Here is an 18,666-nt window from a genome sequence, read left to right as displayed (position 1 = left end):
CACAATGATATGAGATACAGATGACCTCAATGCTATCAGCTTTGTGGAAGGCTGCTATTAATTTCTAGAGCTCTGGCATGGATATATAATATGGGAGGTTTTTTTTAGATTTTTAATGGGAGACCTGGTTTCATTGATCTGTTTTTTTGAGAAGTGTTTCAATTTTCAATTTTATTACAGCCAAAGGCCACTTGAAGTGTTTTATGATTGTTGTTTCTTACTTTTGATTACTCTCTAGTGTTTCTTTGATAGATGGGTAGCCTTAGAAATTTGATAAATATGTAAATAAAATATTCAATATTTAATCCCCAGTGCACTGAGATGTAGTCTATCTAGGACCATACTTATATGGTCTCAATTCATTTTATAGAGGAAAAAGATAATGGATATGACTTTGAAAAGGCACATTGCCAAAGGCGTAATTCCATTTACCCGATTATGATGTGAAACTTTCTGCTGTAAATGACATAGTATTTTAAGCAACCTTTCAAATTCTGTCTTCCTTTCTGCAACCTCCTGTTTTTTCATCTGAAGTTTTTCCCGAAGTTCTTCAATCTACAGTCAAAAACAACTTTAATATAGCTAAAATCGTTATTTGTACATTTTTAGCACTTTCTACTGAACCCATCTCTCTCCAGCATTGTTGCTGCTTTCATTCAATTGTTGAATGTCTCACTTTGTAAAATGCTATTTTGAACAACTGCCATTAATCAGTCATGAGGTCATCAAGCTTTACAACTACTAGGCACCATTTCAAGATCTTGTTTGATGATATATCAAAATAATTAAATAAGTAGGAATGAATCTCATGAAAAACAGCTAACTCACCTCCCTCTCCCCAAATAGTGGCGTAATTTTACAAGCCAATACTGAAAATGTATGTGACTTCACAAAAGAAAACTGAAATCTCACAAGATTTTATGATCACAGATTCTGTACGTGCATATTTTTCAAAATGTTAACTTGTGGGTTCTCTTAATGTCATCTAATGGCTTTTATATTACCTTTTTATTTATTTTTTAAAAAATTGCTAGCATATTTTCCAAACCTGAATGGTTTTTAATGTTGTATGAAGTAGGCTAATGTTATTAGGATTTTATTTTTATTGTCAGATTTTTATCCTACCTATTTTAAATCAAGCAGTGTAATAACCGCTCCTACCTCCTATTTTGGAACAAAAGAACTCAGTCTTCTGGCTTCCAGCCCAACTTTAGCTAAGACACTAAAGTTAATTTGATGCTAGCTGATCCATAGATTTCATCCTCTTTTGTTTCAATGACATTTTTTTTTACTTTTGCCATCCTTACTTATATGCCTGTAACACAGCCTCTGAAAATAACATGGGTAAACTTTTAGTCTCTGATGATTTTGAATACTGAGTACTAAAAGATAAAAATGCCAACCCTTGTTTTACACAGGGGTCACATTTCTGGACAGTTTTAAGGAAAGGACGCTTCTTTGAATCTGATTAAGATACTTGCACCTCAAAAGTCTACAAATCCGTTATGAATAGGGTCGACCTGAACATTTCTTTCTTCCCCTTCTCACAAACTTGTTCATTATTTTATTATGAATCTAATTAGAAATCCTAGAGATGACCCAGCCTTGTGCTTCTACAGGATTTTCATTAAAAATAATGATAGCACTGACACAAGATGAGCAATAGATGAGTTAATAACTATAGATAATAATAATTTAAAACCCATGGAGGACTTTTCTGGAAACCCACTGGATGGATGGTCCCAAGACTGATGCTTTCATTAATGCAGTGCTAAGGTTCAATTCCTAAAAAGTACCTGTAGCTCTAACAATGCTTTGTTTTCTTTAAACTGAAGAGCTTCTCTAGCCATTAGTTTCTTTAGATCTTCAATGGCAATCCCTTCCATGACAGTTTCTTCTTCTTCTTTTTTTGTCATATTACGAAGTTCATTTATTTTAATGTTCATAGAATGTCTTGCAGCCATTTGCTGGTTTAGTAATTGGACAACTTCATCATATTTCTCCCATGTTTGATCTTGCTCCTTACTGCCAAAAGAAAATTGTGAATAAATCTTAAAAATGACAGTAAACAACACACACCAACTGTATTTATTCAGTCAGTCAGTCAGTCAATCAGTCAGTCAGTCAATTAGTTAGTTACTGTTAGTTAGCATGCCAGCTATTACTAAAGGCTGCTCTGGATAGCTAACAATCAAGATCAAGATTAGCACAAAATAAAAAACTACCTCTTAAAAATAATAAATAAACTTGCCCATAATATAAACAAAATTGCCACCATCAAAATATAAACCTACTATATAAACAAAATTGGCAACATCAAAATAATGTACAGAAAGCATATAAACTTAAGTACCCTTCAATTTCATCCTTCATTCCCAACATACCCTTCTGGTGTGCTAGATGGAACAAACAAGCTCAATTACTCTTCTGAACTCAGAAGGGAAGGAGCAGATCAAACAGAATTACAAAATATGGGGGACAGCAATCCTAGACAATATTGACTTTATTTGATCTGATTCAATGGGCAAATTAATTTGGAGAAGGCACATCCTCGGATAATATGGTCTAGAACCATGTAAGGCCTTCAAGGTGACAACAAAGATGTGAAAGCCAAATCGCAATCAATGCATTCCCAATACAGTAGAGTCATCTGATTATACTGAACTGAGATACTCACTGTTGTTCAACTATCATACTTTGTAGCAGCTCTACCTTCCAAATGCTTTCTAAGGACAACCCCATGTGGAACACTTTATAAAAATACAAGTAAGAGGTGTTTAAGATATGATTGACTACAAGCAGACCATCCTATAATAGTACAAAATCCCCCTGGCCACAAGTACTGTCTGTTGATTGAGCAGGAGCTGTGAATCCAGGATCCCTCAAGTGCAAACCAACTATGAATATAGGGAATACCTAATCCATTCATAGTCAAAGATGGTATTTCTTAGAATCATAAACCTAAAGTTACTTTTCCTACAGGGATTCATTTTGAGTCTGTTCTTTCTCATCCAGACCCTAACAGGCTCAGGATACTGGTTCAGTCTTCTACTGAATCACCTCTTTAGGGCTGATATATATAGCTGGGTTACCATCATCTGATACTCTGATAATACCAGATACTGAAAACCATGCCCTCTGGAAGGAGTAGCATCACTACAAAACAGTGCTCACTACTCCAATCTTGCCAAGATACTCCAGAAAGACACCATGGTAAATAGTACTAAAAATGATTGAGAAATCAAGGAGTTGAAAGTTTCACCCCTCTGATCCTGGTCTCTCTAAAGGTCATCAATAAGTGAGACCAATGTAGTTTCTAAGCTATATGCTAGCTTGAAACCCATTACCAAGGATTGAGAACATTGTTACATCTCCATGATATGCTATGTGAATGAGAAACACCACAAATGTTAAAAATAACTTTTCCCAACATTGGATTACAGATACTTCCTGATTAAATTTAGCAGAAATAACATGTAGCAGGGGTGTCAAACTGCCCACACATGGGCCAGTTGCATCATGCCGGAGGCTCCGGCAATGTGAAAAAAGTTGCGATACGTTGCAACATGTCACGTGACACAGAGAGTTTGACAACTGTGACATAGAGCAATAAATTATATTATTATAATTTATATTATATTATTAAAATTATATTATTATCTGTCAAAGGCACAGATTTCAAACATCGAAACTAATTGTTGAAGCTTTCAGTTAGATGTTCCATACTATTTTTATTTTGTACAAGTTCTTTTAGGAAAGTAAAGTAATAGTAGAGAATACATGACCCTTAGAGTAAGGAATGGAATATCACAACTGTAAACAAATAGTGCTTACCACAGCGTTTCGTTTTGTTCTTCAAAGAGCATCTGCTTTGTGTACACCTCTTGTACTGCAGCAATAGTTTCATTCACAGAAGCTTCTACTTCTCTTAACTTGTTAAGATGAAATCGATGGGCAGCAGCCACAAGTTCTAAAATAAAGAATTTTAAAACAGAAAGACAGATATGCTAAAAGAAATAAAATATTTAAATCCATTTTCAATGTTTCTATAAATTATCAGATCTCTGTGCCAAATGAATCATCTAGAAATTATAGAGGTCAGAGGAAAACAAGGCACTGACTCTAAAGGTTAAGCACTGACTCCAAAGGTTAACCACACTGAGGTGGTATTTGGATTGCGTCTTCATTCTATCTAGATATTTCAGTTATACACATTCCACAGAAACAAGCCCTTGAAAATACTGAAGACTTGAAAGCTGAAATATAAAAACATAATTCTCTTTTATTATTTGCCAGATGATATTGAATGATCTATTAACTCACATACAGAGCTTCAAATATATGCAGTATGGTGATTATTTCGTATTCCATTAATTTCTTGAACCTCTTTTAAAGCAAAGTTATTTTTCCATATTCATCTTCACTTATTCTAATACCTCTTCAGCCCAAGATTGAAGCAAACAAGCAAAGGATCCATAGGTATATTCCTATACTTCCAATATTTGAAAAATCTTGATAATATTTAAATGCATTAAGGCCAAACAACATAATTCATTCTTGACTCTCCATCACAAACTTTCTCTGGTCTTCTATAGGACTCATCCTTTCAGATCATTAATAAGAGTTTTAAAGAAGCTGCTGCCTTAAACAGTAGGCTATTAAAGCATAATCCTTTTTTTCAGATCAGTTTGGAGATATGTTAAGAGGGATTTGGGATTAAGCAATATGTAAACTCCAGATATGTATTAGTTTTACATTTTTTTCTAAATCAGGTATAAATAATAAGACTATTGTAAGAGAAATGTATATATTGTTTCTTAGTTTCCTCTTTTTATACTTTTTATACTTACTCAATTTCTATTATCCAAATCCAAATGTTAATCAAAACAAGTTATGGAAAGCTCTGTCAAAATGCATAGTTCTTAAAATAAATTATCATTATTAGCAAATTAATCATATATTGCATTCTCCCATGCATTTTACTCTAAGATAAAATGGATTCACTTAAAAGTACCTTCAAATTCTTTCATAACAATTGCTGGGAATCTCTTGACTCTGATACGGAGATTACAGTTTTTTATGGTCTCTTCTTCCAACAGTTCAATTGTATCTTTTCTTTCCTTTTCCTAGAAATTGATAGATATATGACAAAGGAAAAAAAAATCTGATGGCCGTATTTTTCCTCAATGTAGGTACAGACTTTTTTTCTTAGTGATGAAGTTTGTACAAAAGAATCACTGCTTAGATCTCTAATAAATTTTAGTAAATGGGGTAAGGCTATTTGAAGTTACAGTGGACTTCTCCAGAACTATTTATGACCCGTTTTGAAATTCCAATGGCTGCCCCCTTCCAAGGTCACAAGATCACATTTTGACTACTTGGCAACTGCCCCACACTTACAACTGTTTATAGCAGTGGTTCTCAACATTCCTAATACCATGACCCTTTAATACAGTTCCTCATGTTGTGGTGACTCCCAACCCCCCATCCAACTGGCCGGGGAGGGGGGCAGGAAGGCGGCTCCGCCGGCTCCCCCCAGCCTGGTTGGAGAAGCGCCTTTCCTCTCCCTCTTTCTCTGTCTCTTCCCCCCCCTCTTTCCTCTCTCTTTCTCTTTCCTCTCTCTCTTCTCTCTCTCTTTCCTCTTTTTCTTTTTCCTCCCTCTTTCTCTTTCCTGTTTCTCTTTCCTCTTTCTTTCCTCTTCTCTCCCTTTCCTCTCTCTTTCCTTCTTTCCTCTCTTTCTCTTTCCTCTCCCCCTTTCTTTCTCTCTTTCCTCTCTCTTTCCTCCCTCTTTCTCTTTCTCTTCCTCTTCCCTCTCTTTCTCTTTCTCTCTTTCCTTTTACTTTTCCTCTGTTCCTCTCTCTTTCCTCTCTCTCTCTCTCTCTCTTATGGTAGCATCATCGGGGGTCCCCACGGCCCCCAGCCTGGCCTCCGCCGTGTCCTCAGCCGAACGAGTGGGGAGGGGGAGGACGGGAGGCAGCAGCTCTGGTGGCGGCGGCGGCACAGCTGCATCATTGGGGGTCCCCGCCACCCCCGGCCCAGCTGCCACCCCCGCCGGGACTCCGTGCTGCCCAGCCTCGCCCTCCACCCATCGATGGAGCCGCAATGGGGACAGCGCCTGCCCGAGCCATCTGGGGGGCAGAAGGAAGAAGGAGAGGAGGAGGGCGAGGAAGCAGCCACCCCAGCCGGGACTCTGCACTGCCTGGCCTCGTCCTCCGCCAATCGATGGAGCTGTAGTGGGGGCTGGTGCCACGCAGCCCCTGACAGCCCCTCCGCCAACCCAGCTGCTCCCCCCAGGCACCCCTCTTGTCCTGATGCCCACCCAAGCCGCCTGGGGGGCAGCAGGAGGAAGAAGGGGAGGAGGAACAGGAGGGCAAGGAAGCTGCCGCCAGTGCCAGGCCCCAGGAGGAGGATCTCCTCTCCTACCATTGCTGCATCTCCTTTCTTCCCGGCAGACTGGACTCCGGCATGCCTTCCCGGTCAGCGGGGCCAATGGTCGGGCTGGCTGGGGATAGCAGGGGCTGGTCTCCCTTGGCCATGGCTTGTGGAAGGGCTGGCCCACTCCCAGTAGGGATCCCGGGGCTTCCCCAGGCGGCTCCAAGGCCACGAGGCCCTGGCCGCGCTTCTCCCAGGAGGTGGGGCATCCAGGCGCAGGGCCAATCAGGAGAGAGAGAGAGAGAGAGAAGGGAAGTAAAATTGCCTCTCTGTCTCTCTCTCTCTGCAAATGGCGGAGGAGGCCATGTGGAGACGGATGCAGAGCAGTGTCTCAGTTCCTAAGACCATCGGAAATATGTCTTTTCCGATGGTCTTAGGCGACCCCTGTGAAAGGGTTGTTCGACCTCCAAAGGGGTCATGACCCACAGGTTGAAAAACGCTGGTCTATAGTATCCTACAGTCATAGGACCATGATTTTTGGCTTCCCCCCACCCCAGAAACTGACATTTATTTCTAGTTTCCATAAAAAAAAATGCCCACTTGCTAAAATGCATGCATTTAATGACCATGCTGTTCACTTAATAACCACAGCATTTGCTTAATGACTGCCACATAAAAGGTCATAAAATCAGATGCGGTCACATGGTGATCTGCTTAGACTACCATGATTTATGACCCTAATTCTGGGATCAATTATGGTCGTAAGTCAAAGACTACCCTTATTCTTTCCTTCCCTCCAGACTGTGGGAGATAATGGCATGACTAAATATTATCAGCAAGCTTAACAGAATATTAAGATTTACACTGTGTGCAAGGGTTTTTTTGAAGCCTACCATTATCCTAGCACAGATCTTCTTTGTACAACACTGAAGAGTGCTTGCACTTAAAGCGGTATATAAGTCTCATAAATAAATAAACTCTAATTATAGTACGTCTAGTACACAAATAGTCATCCACAGATTCAATGCAAGACTATTTAGTCTAACCCAAATTTTGTAATCACAACCCATGTATTATTTAAATGTATAAAGGCGGTATTTTTTAGATTTTGGTATTACCAATTTTTTAATGGCTTTAACAGCATCTTCAAGGTGCTGTATAGTTTCTTTCTTGAATAGTAGTCCTTCATTCTGAAACTGTTTTTCTAAACAAAAAAGAAAGACCAAAGAAATCTGACTTCAAAACACTTTTCAGTTTTCAAATCACATTAAATAAAATAATGCTTTGAAACCTGGCAGTTAACTTCATGGTTATTAGTTTCACATTTTAGTTGCACAGTAGATTCTGGGAATTCTCAGCCAAATAATCAGTGATGGGATCATGTCGACTGTCCAGTGTTGACTCTTGCAGGGGAAAATATACCCCCTTCGGAGCAGGTTTGCAACTTGGGTGTCCTCCTTGATCCACAGCTGAATTTGGAACATCAATTGACGGCTGTGGCTGGGAGGACCTTTGCACAAGTTCGCCTGTTGCACCAGTTGTGACCCTACCTGGACCGGGAGGCTCTCCTTACGGTCACTCACGCCCTTGTCATCTCACGTCTGGACTACTGCAACGCGCTCTACATGGGGCTACCCTTGAAAAGTATTCGGAGACTACAGTTGGTCCAGAATGCAGCCGCGTGAGTGATAGTGGGTGCTCCTCGATACACCCACGTTACACCTATCCTCCGTGAGTTGCACTGGTTGCCTATTGGTCTTCGGGTCCAATTCAAGGTGTTGGTCATTACCTTTAAAGCCCTATATGGCTCAGGGCCAGGTTATTTGCGAGACCGCCTACTACCTCATAGTTCCCTACGTCCGGTTAGATCCCACAGGCTGGGCCTCCTTCAGGCCCCGTCGGCCAAGCAGTGCCATTTGGCGGGGCCGCGGAGGAGGGCCTTCTCTGTGATGGCGCCCACGTTTTGGAACCAGCTCCCCCCGGAGATTAGGACCGCTCCCACCCTGTTGGTCTTCCGTAAGCTACTTAAGACCTGGCTTTTCCGGCAGGCCTGGGGTTTATAAAACCTGACCCCTGGATGACTGTCTTTGCATTGTTTGTTTTGTTATGTTTTATGTGTTTTTTATTGTTAGCCGCCCAGAGTCCTTCGGGAGTGGGGCGGCTTATAAATTTAAAATAAAAATAAAATAAAAAAAAATAAAATAAATCTAGGACCAATCCTTGTTAGTCTCTGGAATTTTAGAATTCAGAAATTTTCAAATCCTGGTATTCAGCAACATCTGAATTCCCAAAATAAACTTGGGATATGGCCAAATTACCTATCACACTGCTAGAAAAATATCTAAAAGCTTGCTAGAATGGACTGATATTTGAGATGAATCAACATAATTATTCCGCCCTCACCCATTGACATCAGTTTTGATATTGACGATGTTGACCAGGAAATCATTAGACTATGATAAAAGACTGATTTAATATCTTCCACTTCTCCATGTATACATTTCTATATGCCTTCAATTCCCAGATGGCACATGATGTAATCTCTCTCTTCTCTGAGAGCTTAGGGGAAGGTAAACTGTATATACTGTTCTGATAGCTTCTATGCATACTTTCTTGTAAACATTGAGTGCTTTTAAATAGTTCCTAAAGTTCATGTACTGAATGTATTCATCCAAGCATCAAGATCTTTGAGTTCAATTCTAAGTAGAAGGTCTGAAGTCCACAGAATAATGGTTGGATGTCCATGTATGATAGTTCTTAATAAGGGTGAAAGTATGGTGCCTCCTAATGATCAGTGCAAGAAAAACAGAGAAAGTGAGACTCAAAGCCTGTCATAGAGGCAAAAGGTTTTGTTTTGAAAGGTTTCACCATATGCAGCAATTAAAATAGTATCAGAATAAAGATAATTTTAAAGACAAAATAAAATACAGCTCTCAATATAAAGTCCTCAAAACAAGAGATTATGAATTAGATGAAAAAATAATACTCAAGTCAAAATGCCAGGAAGTATAATAAGAGTACTAGGTTACAACTGGCCATGGTGAAAAGTTATAAAAGTGTGAAATTTAATGCTTAAGTCTCATTGCAATAATTAATGATAATGCATTTAGTCTGGTCAAATAAAATGTAAACTGGTGAAATATGTATGGGGATATGTGTATGTCAGTAAGCAAGTGAAAAATGTAACAATAACTGCAGATCTGCATTTTTAATATTTCCTGATGTTTAAACAAATAAAAACAAGCAACATCTGAAGTATTATAAGACTTGATTTATGTCTCTCAATGTGACAATATATTCATCAAGTATACCATATATGGTTGGAGGATCAAGACTTCTTGCTTCAGCAGAGAAAAGCATAGGTAAAAGACAATGAGAAGGGAAGGAATGAAAAAGCTTTCTAAGTAGTTCATTGTTAGATTGTTAAAGAAGAGGAGCCTAAAATTATATGTAAATTGTCTGTGTAGTTCAAACAGACCCATAAATTGTTTTAGCTGCACATTTCTGTCACATTATTCCTAGACAATTAGTTTGCCTTATATCAGGGATGTCAAACTCGCAACGTCACATGACATGTTGCAACGTATCGTGATTTTTTTTCCATTTCCGGTAATGGTTTCACCATGATGCTTCCGGCCCGCAGGCCAGCAGTTTGACACCCCTGCATTATATCTTTAGAATGTTAGAAATATTGCAAAAATATTCTCATTGCAAAAATAAAATAATGAGATGACTCATAATTTTCAACTTTTGAAATGTGACATGGACACATTGATAGTATTGTCCATTGTTAGTAATCTTCAGAAGTTGTAACTACTAATTGTTATATCCACTAAAATGAAGCAATGACAGTTATTTCTTCCTTTAACTGAATTCTACTCCTACGGGTAATTCCACAGGTTCTGAATGTGACTTATGTTCTCAGAAATGATGCTTTGGTACAGCTGGCTTCCATCTAATTTGTTCTCAAAAATCACAGGCTGTTTTAACATTTGACCAAAATGTGACTGCACTTTTTTCAACAATATAATATAATAACTAAATTTCCAATGGTTTTTTTAAAATTATTTTAACATTTTAGATACCTCCTGCAGAATTCATTGTCTGCAGGTAGCTTCAACTGCCTGGAAAAAAACATTTCCCCAAACCATAAGGCCACTCTTGCTACTCATAATTCTGAATAACACTGGGATCACATAAACATTGACCTCTCAGCTTCTCAATTTAAAATAAAATCTTTACTGTATTGCATGTTGTTTGCTCTCAGGGAGTAAACATTAGTTAAAGAAACTGAAACAGTAGGCTTTAATACATGAGAGGCTATGCTACACATCTCTTTTTAAAAAATAAATCAAATTTGCAGCATTACTTCAGTATATTTTCTCACTCAACACTGAAAAGCCCTGAAATCAAGAATACCTCCTGTTTCCATATAAAATGCCCATCCCTCAGCCTTTGCACCTCTACAGTACAAAGTTCCCCAAATTCAGGTCCTCCCATGTTGTCAAGCTCACTAGCTCAGGTGATATCAGAACCCAGCCACTATTTCCAAAAAGATTAAGGCCGGCGGGTGAGGGAAGAAGACGAATTCATGGAAAGATTATGTGGAGGGTGCCGTCCCCTCACCAAGGCAATAACTGATCTAGGTTTAATCCTTGGGGAGAGAGAGTAGAGAAGGCGTAAAGTGCCTTATTGCTGAGCGTTTACATTTCACAAGAAGGCTGAACAGAGAAAAAAGGCAATATTAAGACATGCTGAAGAGATGGACTGACGAATCATTTCCATCTCCCAGTCGGATTCTTTCTCCCCTCTCCACGGAGGGCCAACCAGCTCTTCCCCCACCAAGCCCAACGTTGGAGTTCCTCTCACTCGCACTTTCAAAATGACCACGCGCCCGCGCCACCCTCCACGCGCAAGCTTCCAATCACGGGAGCCTTAGAGCTTTGCCTAAGCAACTGCGGAGGAAAGAAAGCGCCTCACCCACGCCTTGCAGATGTTTCAGCGCTGCTGCCGCAGACTCGGAACAGCGGGACGAGTGAGGAGGAGGCGCCATCACCACCGAGCCAGACCGCGCGGGCGGTTACTATGACAACCGGAGGCGACTGACCTGCGCGCGCCTCGCGAGACCCGCTGGATGTTGCTATTCCAAAGTCGCCGAGAAAAATGACAGGGGCGGATTTAAAAAAATACTCTTTGTCTTTTTATTTTTCTACTCCTCTCCCTTCATTTGGAACCGAAAAACTGCAATAGGCTTGGGGGGCGGGGGGTTTGCAACACTGGAGAGGGCCTTTTAATAAATATTATGAAAGAATAGTGGATTTCTTATGATTCAGTAACCTTTCAGTTAAATGCATGTTTTCTTGCGCTTAAATAATTACTTATATCAGAGTTTACTTAAATAATAATAATATACAAGTAAAGGCATTTTTGTTTCCAGATGGTTGCTGAAACTGCAGTCTTGTTTATGTGATTTCCTATGTCTAGTTAATCTAGGAATGAGCTATAAAATGATAACATGGGCATTGCACAGAACTGTGAATGCATTTTTAGCTGATACTTTTTAGAAATGCAACCAAATCCATTATACTTAGTATAAAATCTTTTTAAAAATGAAAAATACTTCAGTAGTTCATCTAGGCACCTTAATTTGAGAAATTTATTCAAGAGAGGCTCTTAAGGATAAATAAATTTAACATGATTAACAGAGTCTTTAGGTAGAGTGCCTAAAGTCATACATGTATATGCATACACAAACATAAAATATAAATTATTAAAAGACACAGTAAAATAATAGCTAAAACTTCTTTATGGGCCAAAAGCTTGCTGAAACAACACAGCTTTGGCTACTTTATGGAAAGTCAGGAGGATATGGTATTTTGGTACCTCTAGGGCAGGGGTGTCATGCCAAAACTGCACCCACCACATTGCCGGCAATGGAAAAAAAGTCGTGATACGTCATGACACATCACGTGATGTTGCAAGTTTGATACCCCTACTCTAGGGAGAGAAGGAATGGGGCTGGTGCTGAGATGGCTTATTATCTCTGGGTGGGGATAGCAAAAGATCAAGAAGCTGTCTGCAGTCATGTGATGGAAGTCCTGTTTCTTTGCATGCAATGCATATTAAAAGGGATGGGCTCCAGTTGTGCAGGCACAGCTGCCATGTTGGCTTTTTCACTTCTCTCTGGATATTCCTGCAGCTCATGTACTTCCAGTGGAGGGAGAACTCACAATAGATTTTTGTATTAGACACAGACAACATGACATCTTCAGGACTCTTCTGTACCATCTGCTAACTAGAGAGTGCTGATGCTTCAACAAACAACCTGGAGGACATGAACATTTGTTACTGCCTTCAGCTGACTTTCATACTACTGTGGATGTACCATGTGCATATGTCTTCCTGTTTTGTTTCTGCAGTGATGCTCCCTCATATTGATTGGTACATATTTAGTGCAGTCTGCGGTGAATAGCATGGAGGTAAGTTTGCTAGTGGTGGGTTGTCCTGTTTCTGTTGGCCATCTGAAGACAAGGTAGACACACCCACAGCTCTGGTTCCAGATTGATTTGGGGGAGCTGTTTGCCTATTGGCAGAAGGAGGATCAGGGTTTTCCCCACTGTACCAAATTGTCATCTCTCCCACATGTCAACCCATAGAGGAAAGGTTACGGCGAGAAAGAAGAATGGGAAGATCTTTTGGGCGCCAGTTCTAGCTCTAGGAAAACCCCGCTCCCCCCACCAAAAGGAGAGAACCTAAGGGATAAGAAAGGAAGTTAATAACCAGTAAAGAAATGTTATCCTTATTCTCTGCACACATTGTTGCCAGGGGGAAGGAGAAACTGGGAGAGAAGTATCAGAAACAGCTTTTATGCCAGGAGCTGTCTCCAAACAAAACATCCCTGCCACCTCTCTCCTTCTTTCCTCTACTCCATGGTCTGGGTACAAACAGAAATCTGCTTCATTACTGAAGCAGAACAAAGATGGAAGAATCTTATTTAACATTTTTTTGAGAAGACATACTTCTTGGTCAGTTCCTGAACATTTAACTGCTGCTGTGCATAATAGGTACAAGAAACAAACACTGCAATCTATCCTCGTTTTATTACTGAAGCCAACTGCTTGGGAAACTAATAGAAACTATTTTGCAGGACTCATTTTTGATGAAAAATATATTTGTACTGATTGCAATGATAGTATATTTTTTCATAAATTTTAACCATATTGTCAAAACTCTTGTGTGTTATCTAGAGGAGGGGGTCCCCCACCCTGGGCCATGGACCGGTATTAGTCTATGGTCTGTTTGGTACTGGGCCACGCAAGTGACAGCGAGCGAACGAAGCTTCATCTGTGCATCTGCAGGATCTAGGTTGCATACAAAAGTACCACCATCCCATCTGTAAAAACATTGTCTTCCACGAAACTGGTCCCTGGTGTCAGAAAGATTGAGGACCAGTAATCTAGAGCATGGGCTGAAAGTTAAACCATGTAACATTACACAGTTGAAGAAACTTGGGGAAAATATTTACAGTATTCAATGGATTTATATCCTTTCCCCAAAAAACTCCAAGTTAAAGCCCCAGTTTCTTCAGGTAATATGTGGAAAAAGTGAGCCTTAAACCTACTTCCAGTCAGTGTAAACATTACACTGAATTAGACAAACCTTGGTTTGTAAGGCAACTTTTCATGTTCCTGTTTTACAAGATGGGATCTTTTTCATGATAAACATATGAAATTGTCCAATTTATTAAAAAGACATTCCAAAAATATTTAATACATTCTTGAGATTGTAATTCTATGTTTCTCTCATAGTACATAACACTGAGTCACAAAACACCAATGTGATAAAAATGGGCATGTCTATTATACTGGCATGTACATCTGTAAATCATATGTGACATAGCCATTTCCAGATCTAGTAATGAACTCGCTTCCTTGGCAGTTGGAATCAATAAAACTAGATTTCTGAAAGATATTATCTAGTCCCCGTGCTGCTCAGAAAATGTTACCTGTTAAAGACAGATTCTTCAGCAGAATCTATTGCTGTTGACAATTTTGTGATAGGCAGAAAGCAGTACAATATATAAATTCACTGTATTTATGTGATAATGACTGTGAGCAAAGACCTTCCTTTTAACATTTAGTAACATTTATTTCTGCATTCAGTATCAAGTACATAAGTGCAAATATTTAAGAATCCATAATTAAATCCTACAGAGAACGTCATACAAATTTGTGATACGTATTACAAGCTGGAAGTCTTAATTTTCCCATACGTGTAATCAGACCACTGATCCTTGAAGAGCAAAAAAAAAAAAAAAACCCAAAAAAGAAAACAAAACAAAAGGTACTGGGTGTGTAGGTTTTATTTTCAATTTCTTAAGAGAGTTATACAAAATGAATTATGCCATTTAAGTACTGATTGCTCCTTGGCTTGTTTTTTAATTAGATGAGCCAAAAGAGAAACAATGACACCTGAAGACTCAGTCTATGATTCTAAATAGTCAAAGATAAAGCCAACCAGCAAACCCAGTGGACATAGAAGCAAAACTGCATCAGTGCACTAAGCAGGAAAGCCCTAGCCACATGTAACATTCAGAGTTATTTAAGCGATGCCGATAGAAGAAATGATAGTAGAAGCACTAGATAATAAAAAATAGAAAGTTCAATAGTAACTTTAGATTCTCACCATCATGCACTTAAGAAGCAACACAAGAACCACACCTAGAACACTTTTCTCTTTACTATACTTTAGTGTTTGACACATATGATTGCAAATAGTCTAAGAGTACAGAAACAGCAGGAGAAGTGTGGGGGAGAAAAGCTGCTTCATTATTTCACATCTCTGAGATCATGGTGTTCGAAAGAAAGAAGAGTGAAGACAAATATAACATGTTCAGAGCAATGGTGTCATTCCAGCAGCACCCTCCCTCATTACATGGTATCCAAACATCCCTTTTTCCCCCCCAGGATGGAACTGGGAAAAAAAAATAGTTCTTCAAATTTGAAGCAGAAGCCGGCTGTGCACAGTGCTGATTGGCTGCTTTCTCATGATGTCACTCAAATGTTTTCTTCTCAATCCCTAAAATAACTTTACATTTTCAAAGAAGTAGTATGTTGTGTGGATATATAGGTAGATAAGAAGAAATGAATAAAAAATCATGAACATTTATGCAATGCTCTCATTATTTTTTGGATAGCTGGGCAGCCAGCATAAAGAATAGGGCAAAAGAGACTAAAGGCAGGTGGCTGAGCCCATTTTCGTGGCATTGATGCCTGTCATTTTGGTTGTGAATTTCCGAGGAATCCAGGCTCAACCTAGGATTGAGGGGCATGCTGCAACACTATGAGTTTTTCCATTTTACATCTGCCTTCACCCAGAGAGAGAGAGAGAGACCAAGCAAGAAAAAGAGAGATGAATAATAAATTATAAGTAAAAAGAACAGAGCTGTTTTCATCTCAGACTCTCTTATCATTCACTCCTGTAGTTGATAGATTCTTGCTGCTACTTTTATTCAGCCTTCCTCTTCGCCCCTGGGATTTTTGCTTGAATTCTGGAGGTTGAAAAATAGGTTTACAAAAAAAAAGAAAGAAAGAAAGAAAGAAAATTAGACACTCAGTATAGCTGTTTCACTACATAATTAATTTTCTCTGCTTGAAACTAATCATCTGGTAGAATTCCTTTCACTCAGAAACATTCATTATGAACTACAGTTGTCACACATGGAAAGAGCTTCTTTTCTATTTAAAACATGGACAGTTTCACAATCTCTGAGGATTTTTTTCTGAATTATTGCATTGCACACCTCTAAAAAAAAGTACATCAACAGATGAAGCTTAGAGGAATAATTCTTTTCCAGGGCAATAGGAAACATTTTGCTGTAGATGTCTAAGGAATTTTAAAGGAGGTGTTATCCCTAATAGTTGCAAGAGGTTGAATTACAAAAGATTTTTGGGGAAATTTAGGGCATTAAAAATAATGGAGTGATCTGGAACAATGCAGGAGGATATGATCATCCATAGAGCTATAGTTATCACTCCTTCAATAGCCAATTTAATGTAATATTGTCATTATGTCCTAAACCAGGACAGAATACATTTTAAATCTGAAAAAAGTATTGTATACATTCTTCAAACTACAAACTGCAGCCAGATGCAAAATTGACTTCAGATTAAAATACAGATATTTTAATACCTAACTTCAACTGAGCTAAGAGAGAAGTCACTATCCAAAGCTTTCTTTATATTAGATGTCTACCTGGGGGGTGGTGGGTAACTTTCTTGGTGCTAAGTAGTTGCTGTCCTAAGTAACTGAAGGACACTGATTTATATGTCCCTAATACTAAGTATATAGAAATCTAGCAAGAGTATTCTATTCATCCTGGTATTAAATAACTTGACTATATTACTCACTTTGCCACAACAGTATTTATTTGGGTCCTCACAAGCCCCAAGTATTGATCAATCTGTGCCTGAAAATGAAAGAAAACAAAAATCAATGGGGAATCAACTATATTGATATATGCATTTTTATATTTTATAGAGGTGATTTTTACTAAGCTCTTGTTGAAAGAAAAATCTTCATCAGGGTCCAGTCCAAGCCAGTAATAAACAACATGGAGATTGCTTTCGAAAGAAGGCTGTAGTTTATTGAAGTGGAGCGCCAGATAGAAAGATGGCTCTGGAAAAACTGACCACATGTAGCAGGGAGTGGTGGGTTTTTATACCTTCTTGAGCTTTTGTTTGGAGTTGTTCCTGTGGCATGAACTTTGACCTGAATCTCAGTGTGCCTTTCCAGTATTCTGATGGTGGTGGGTTAATCCTATTATGTCCCAAAGGTCATATCCTGCTTCCCTGGGGCTGTGGCTGATGACTGTTAGATTTTTGGTTGAGGGATTGTTGATTCTAAGGATCTTTCTTTCTAATCCCAGCTTCCTGGCTCCAATCTTTCTGACAAGATTATCACATCTGCATTTCTGCAGACCTGGTTTCTGTTTGGGGCAGAGAGACTTGGGGGGGGGCTGGTTTTTGCCTTTAAAATACTTTGGGGGAATATATTCTGCCTTTTTAATTTTTCCCAAAATATTTCTTTCTCCGAATTCTTCCCACACTCTGTTTGTCTGCCATATTCCCCAACAGTTAAAATTTGTAGCAACCTTTATGAAAATATTGTTACAATCAATCAAAATAGGAAAAATACACTCACTATCAAGTAGAAATTATTTTCCAATCCTATGGATTATATTATCATTAATTAATTAATTATTAATTATGCAGCAGGGATAAACCCAAATCAGCTAGCAGGTAATAAATGAAAGCAAAAAAAACCCCAAAACTGGTATCTGAAGCCACAATCTTGTAATCATTTACTTAAGAGAAAACAGACTAAATTCAAAATTGACATTTAAAAGGGCAACATACAGAATCTATTGGGAGAAGATTTCAGTTTTCCAAATAGTCTTATTATGGTAGCTATTGTTGAACGAAAGAATTTCAAGGAGACCACCAGTTTCAAACTACCGATATATAAATTATCTGGAAGTTCAGTTCTGTCCTAGATGAACCAAAATGAACTAGCAGAATTTTATCCCATTACCCATCCACATGCCAAGATGTTTCTGCTATTAATTCATCACTTTGTGAATGGTAGTTGAGATTGTTTTACATGCATTAAGTATTAAGATTATCATACTTTGTAGCTTCATATTTAGTTTCTCTCTTATTCCAAGAACATAAGAGACATACAGACTTTTTTTTTCCAACAATGAAGTGTGTACATACAGATATAAACCAACAACCTAAGGCATCATTTTTTATATTTTAAGTGGACTTTAGTCCACAAAAGTGGATACAAAACAAAAGAAAAACCTGGAAACATTTGAAATGACACAAAACTTTATTTCTACTACAGTAGATTAACATGATGTTTCCTGGAATCAGCAGCATCTACCAGGTGGGTATTGGTGGCAAAAAAAAAAACCCCACCCCAAGATGGCAATTTTAGCAATGCAATCAAAGCCCCACTACTGGGGTTATGCATGTTAATGTCTAATGCATGTATAAATGACAGGGCTTTTATGGCCACCATCTTGCATTTGTTGTCATCTTTTACACTTTTCTCCTCGTAATCTCAAACAGATTTTACAACAGTTCAAACCACACAAGAACTTGAATAACCAGTGCATGTACAAAGATATCAATGGGACAAATATGTGTATTAAAATTGATGATGATGATGATGATGATGATGATTACTACTAACCTTGCCCCTAGCTCCTTATTCATCCATCTATATGTA

The 18,666-nt window shown here is 38.6% G+C and overlaps 2 protein-coding genes across 11 annotated transcripts in view; both read right to left on the bottom strand.

Annotated features, from left to right (window-relative positions):
* The window catches only part of CCDC175 (coiled-coil domain containing 175), a 38,018-nt gene extending 26,550 nt beyond the window's left edge, over positions 1–11,468 (bottom strand). For 2 of the 6 annotated variants that reach the window (XM_039319459.1, XM_039319461.1), the window contains exons 1-6: positions 11,353–11,435; positions 7,491–7,576; positions 5,015–5,126; positions 3,835–3,970; positions 1,797–2,025; positions 433–555 (exon numbers count right to left, since the gene is read on the bottom strand). In XM_039319459.1, coding sequence (XP_039175393.1) covers positions 433–555; positions 1,797–2,025; positions 3,835–3,970; positions 5,015–5,126; positions 7,491–7,576; positions 11,353–11,425 — 759 coding nt within the window. In that variant the 5' untranslated portion in view covers positions 11,426–11,435. Of the gene's footprint in view, positions 1–432; positions 556–1,796; positions 2,026–2,353; positions 2,392–2,677; positions 2,751–3,834; positions 3,971–5,014; positions 5,127–7,490; positions 7,577–11,352 lie in introns of those variants that run through there. The other 4 variants (XM_039319463.1, XM_039319460.1, XM_039319462.1 and 1 more) reach the window with 4 other exon arrangements.
* Positions 11,469–14,499: 3,031 nt separating this feature from the next.
* Positions 14,500–18,666, bottom strand: part of RTN1 (reticulon 1) — a 140,116-nt gene continuing 135,949 nt past the window's right edge. For all 5 annotated transcript variants that reach the window (XM_039319472.1, XM_039319471.1, XM_039319473.1 and 2 more), the window contains 2 exons: positions 16,782–16,840; positions 14,500–15,922 (listed from right to left, as the gene is read on the bottom strand). In XM_039319472.1, coding sequence (XP_039175406.1) covers positions 15,880–15,922; positions 16,782–16,840 — 102 coding nt within the window. In that variant the 3' untranslated portion in view covers positions 14,500–15,879. The remainder of the gene's footprint in view (positions 15,923–16,781; positions 16,841–18,666) is intronic.

This window comes from Crotalus tigris, unplaced genomic scaffold (assembly GCF_016545835.1).
Source record: "Crotalus tigris isolate CLP2741 ecotype Arizona unplaced genomic scaffold, ASM1654583v1 scf7180000023598.3388751, whole genome shotgun sequence".
Lineage (NCBI taxonomy): Eukaryota > Metazoa > Chordata > Lepidosauria > Squamata > Viperidae > Crotalus > Crotalus tigris.
This window is presented reverse-complemented; position numbering and strand designations above follow the sequence as displayed.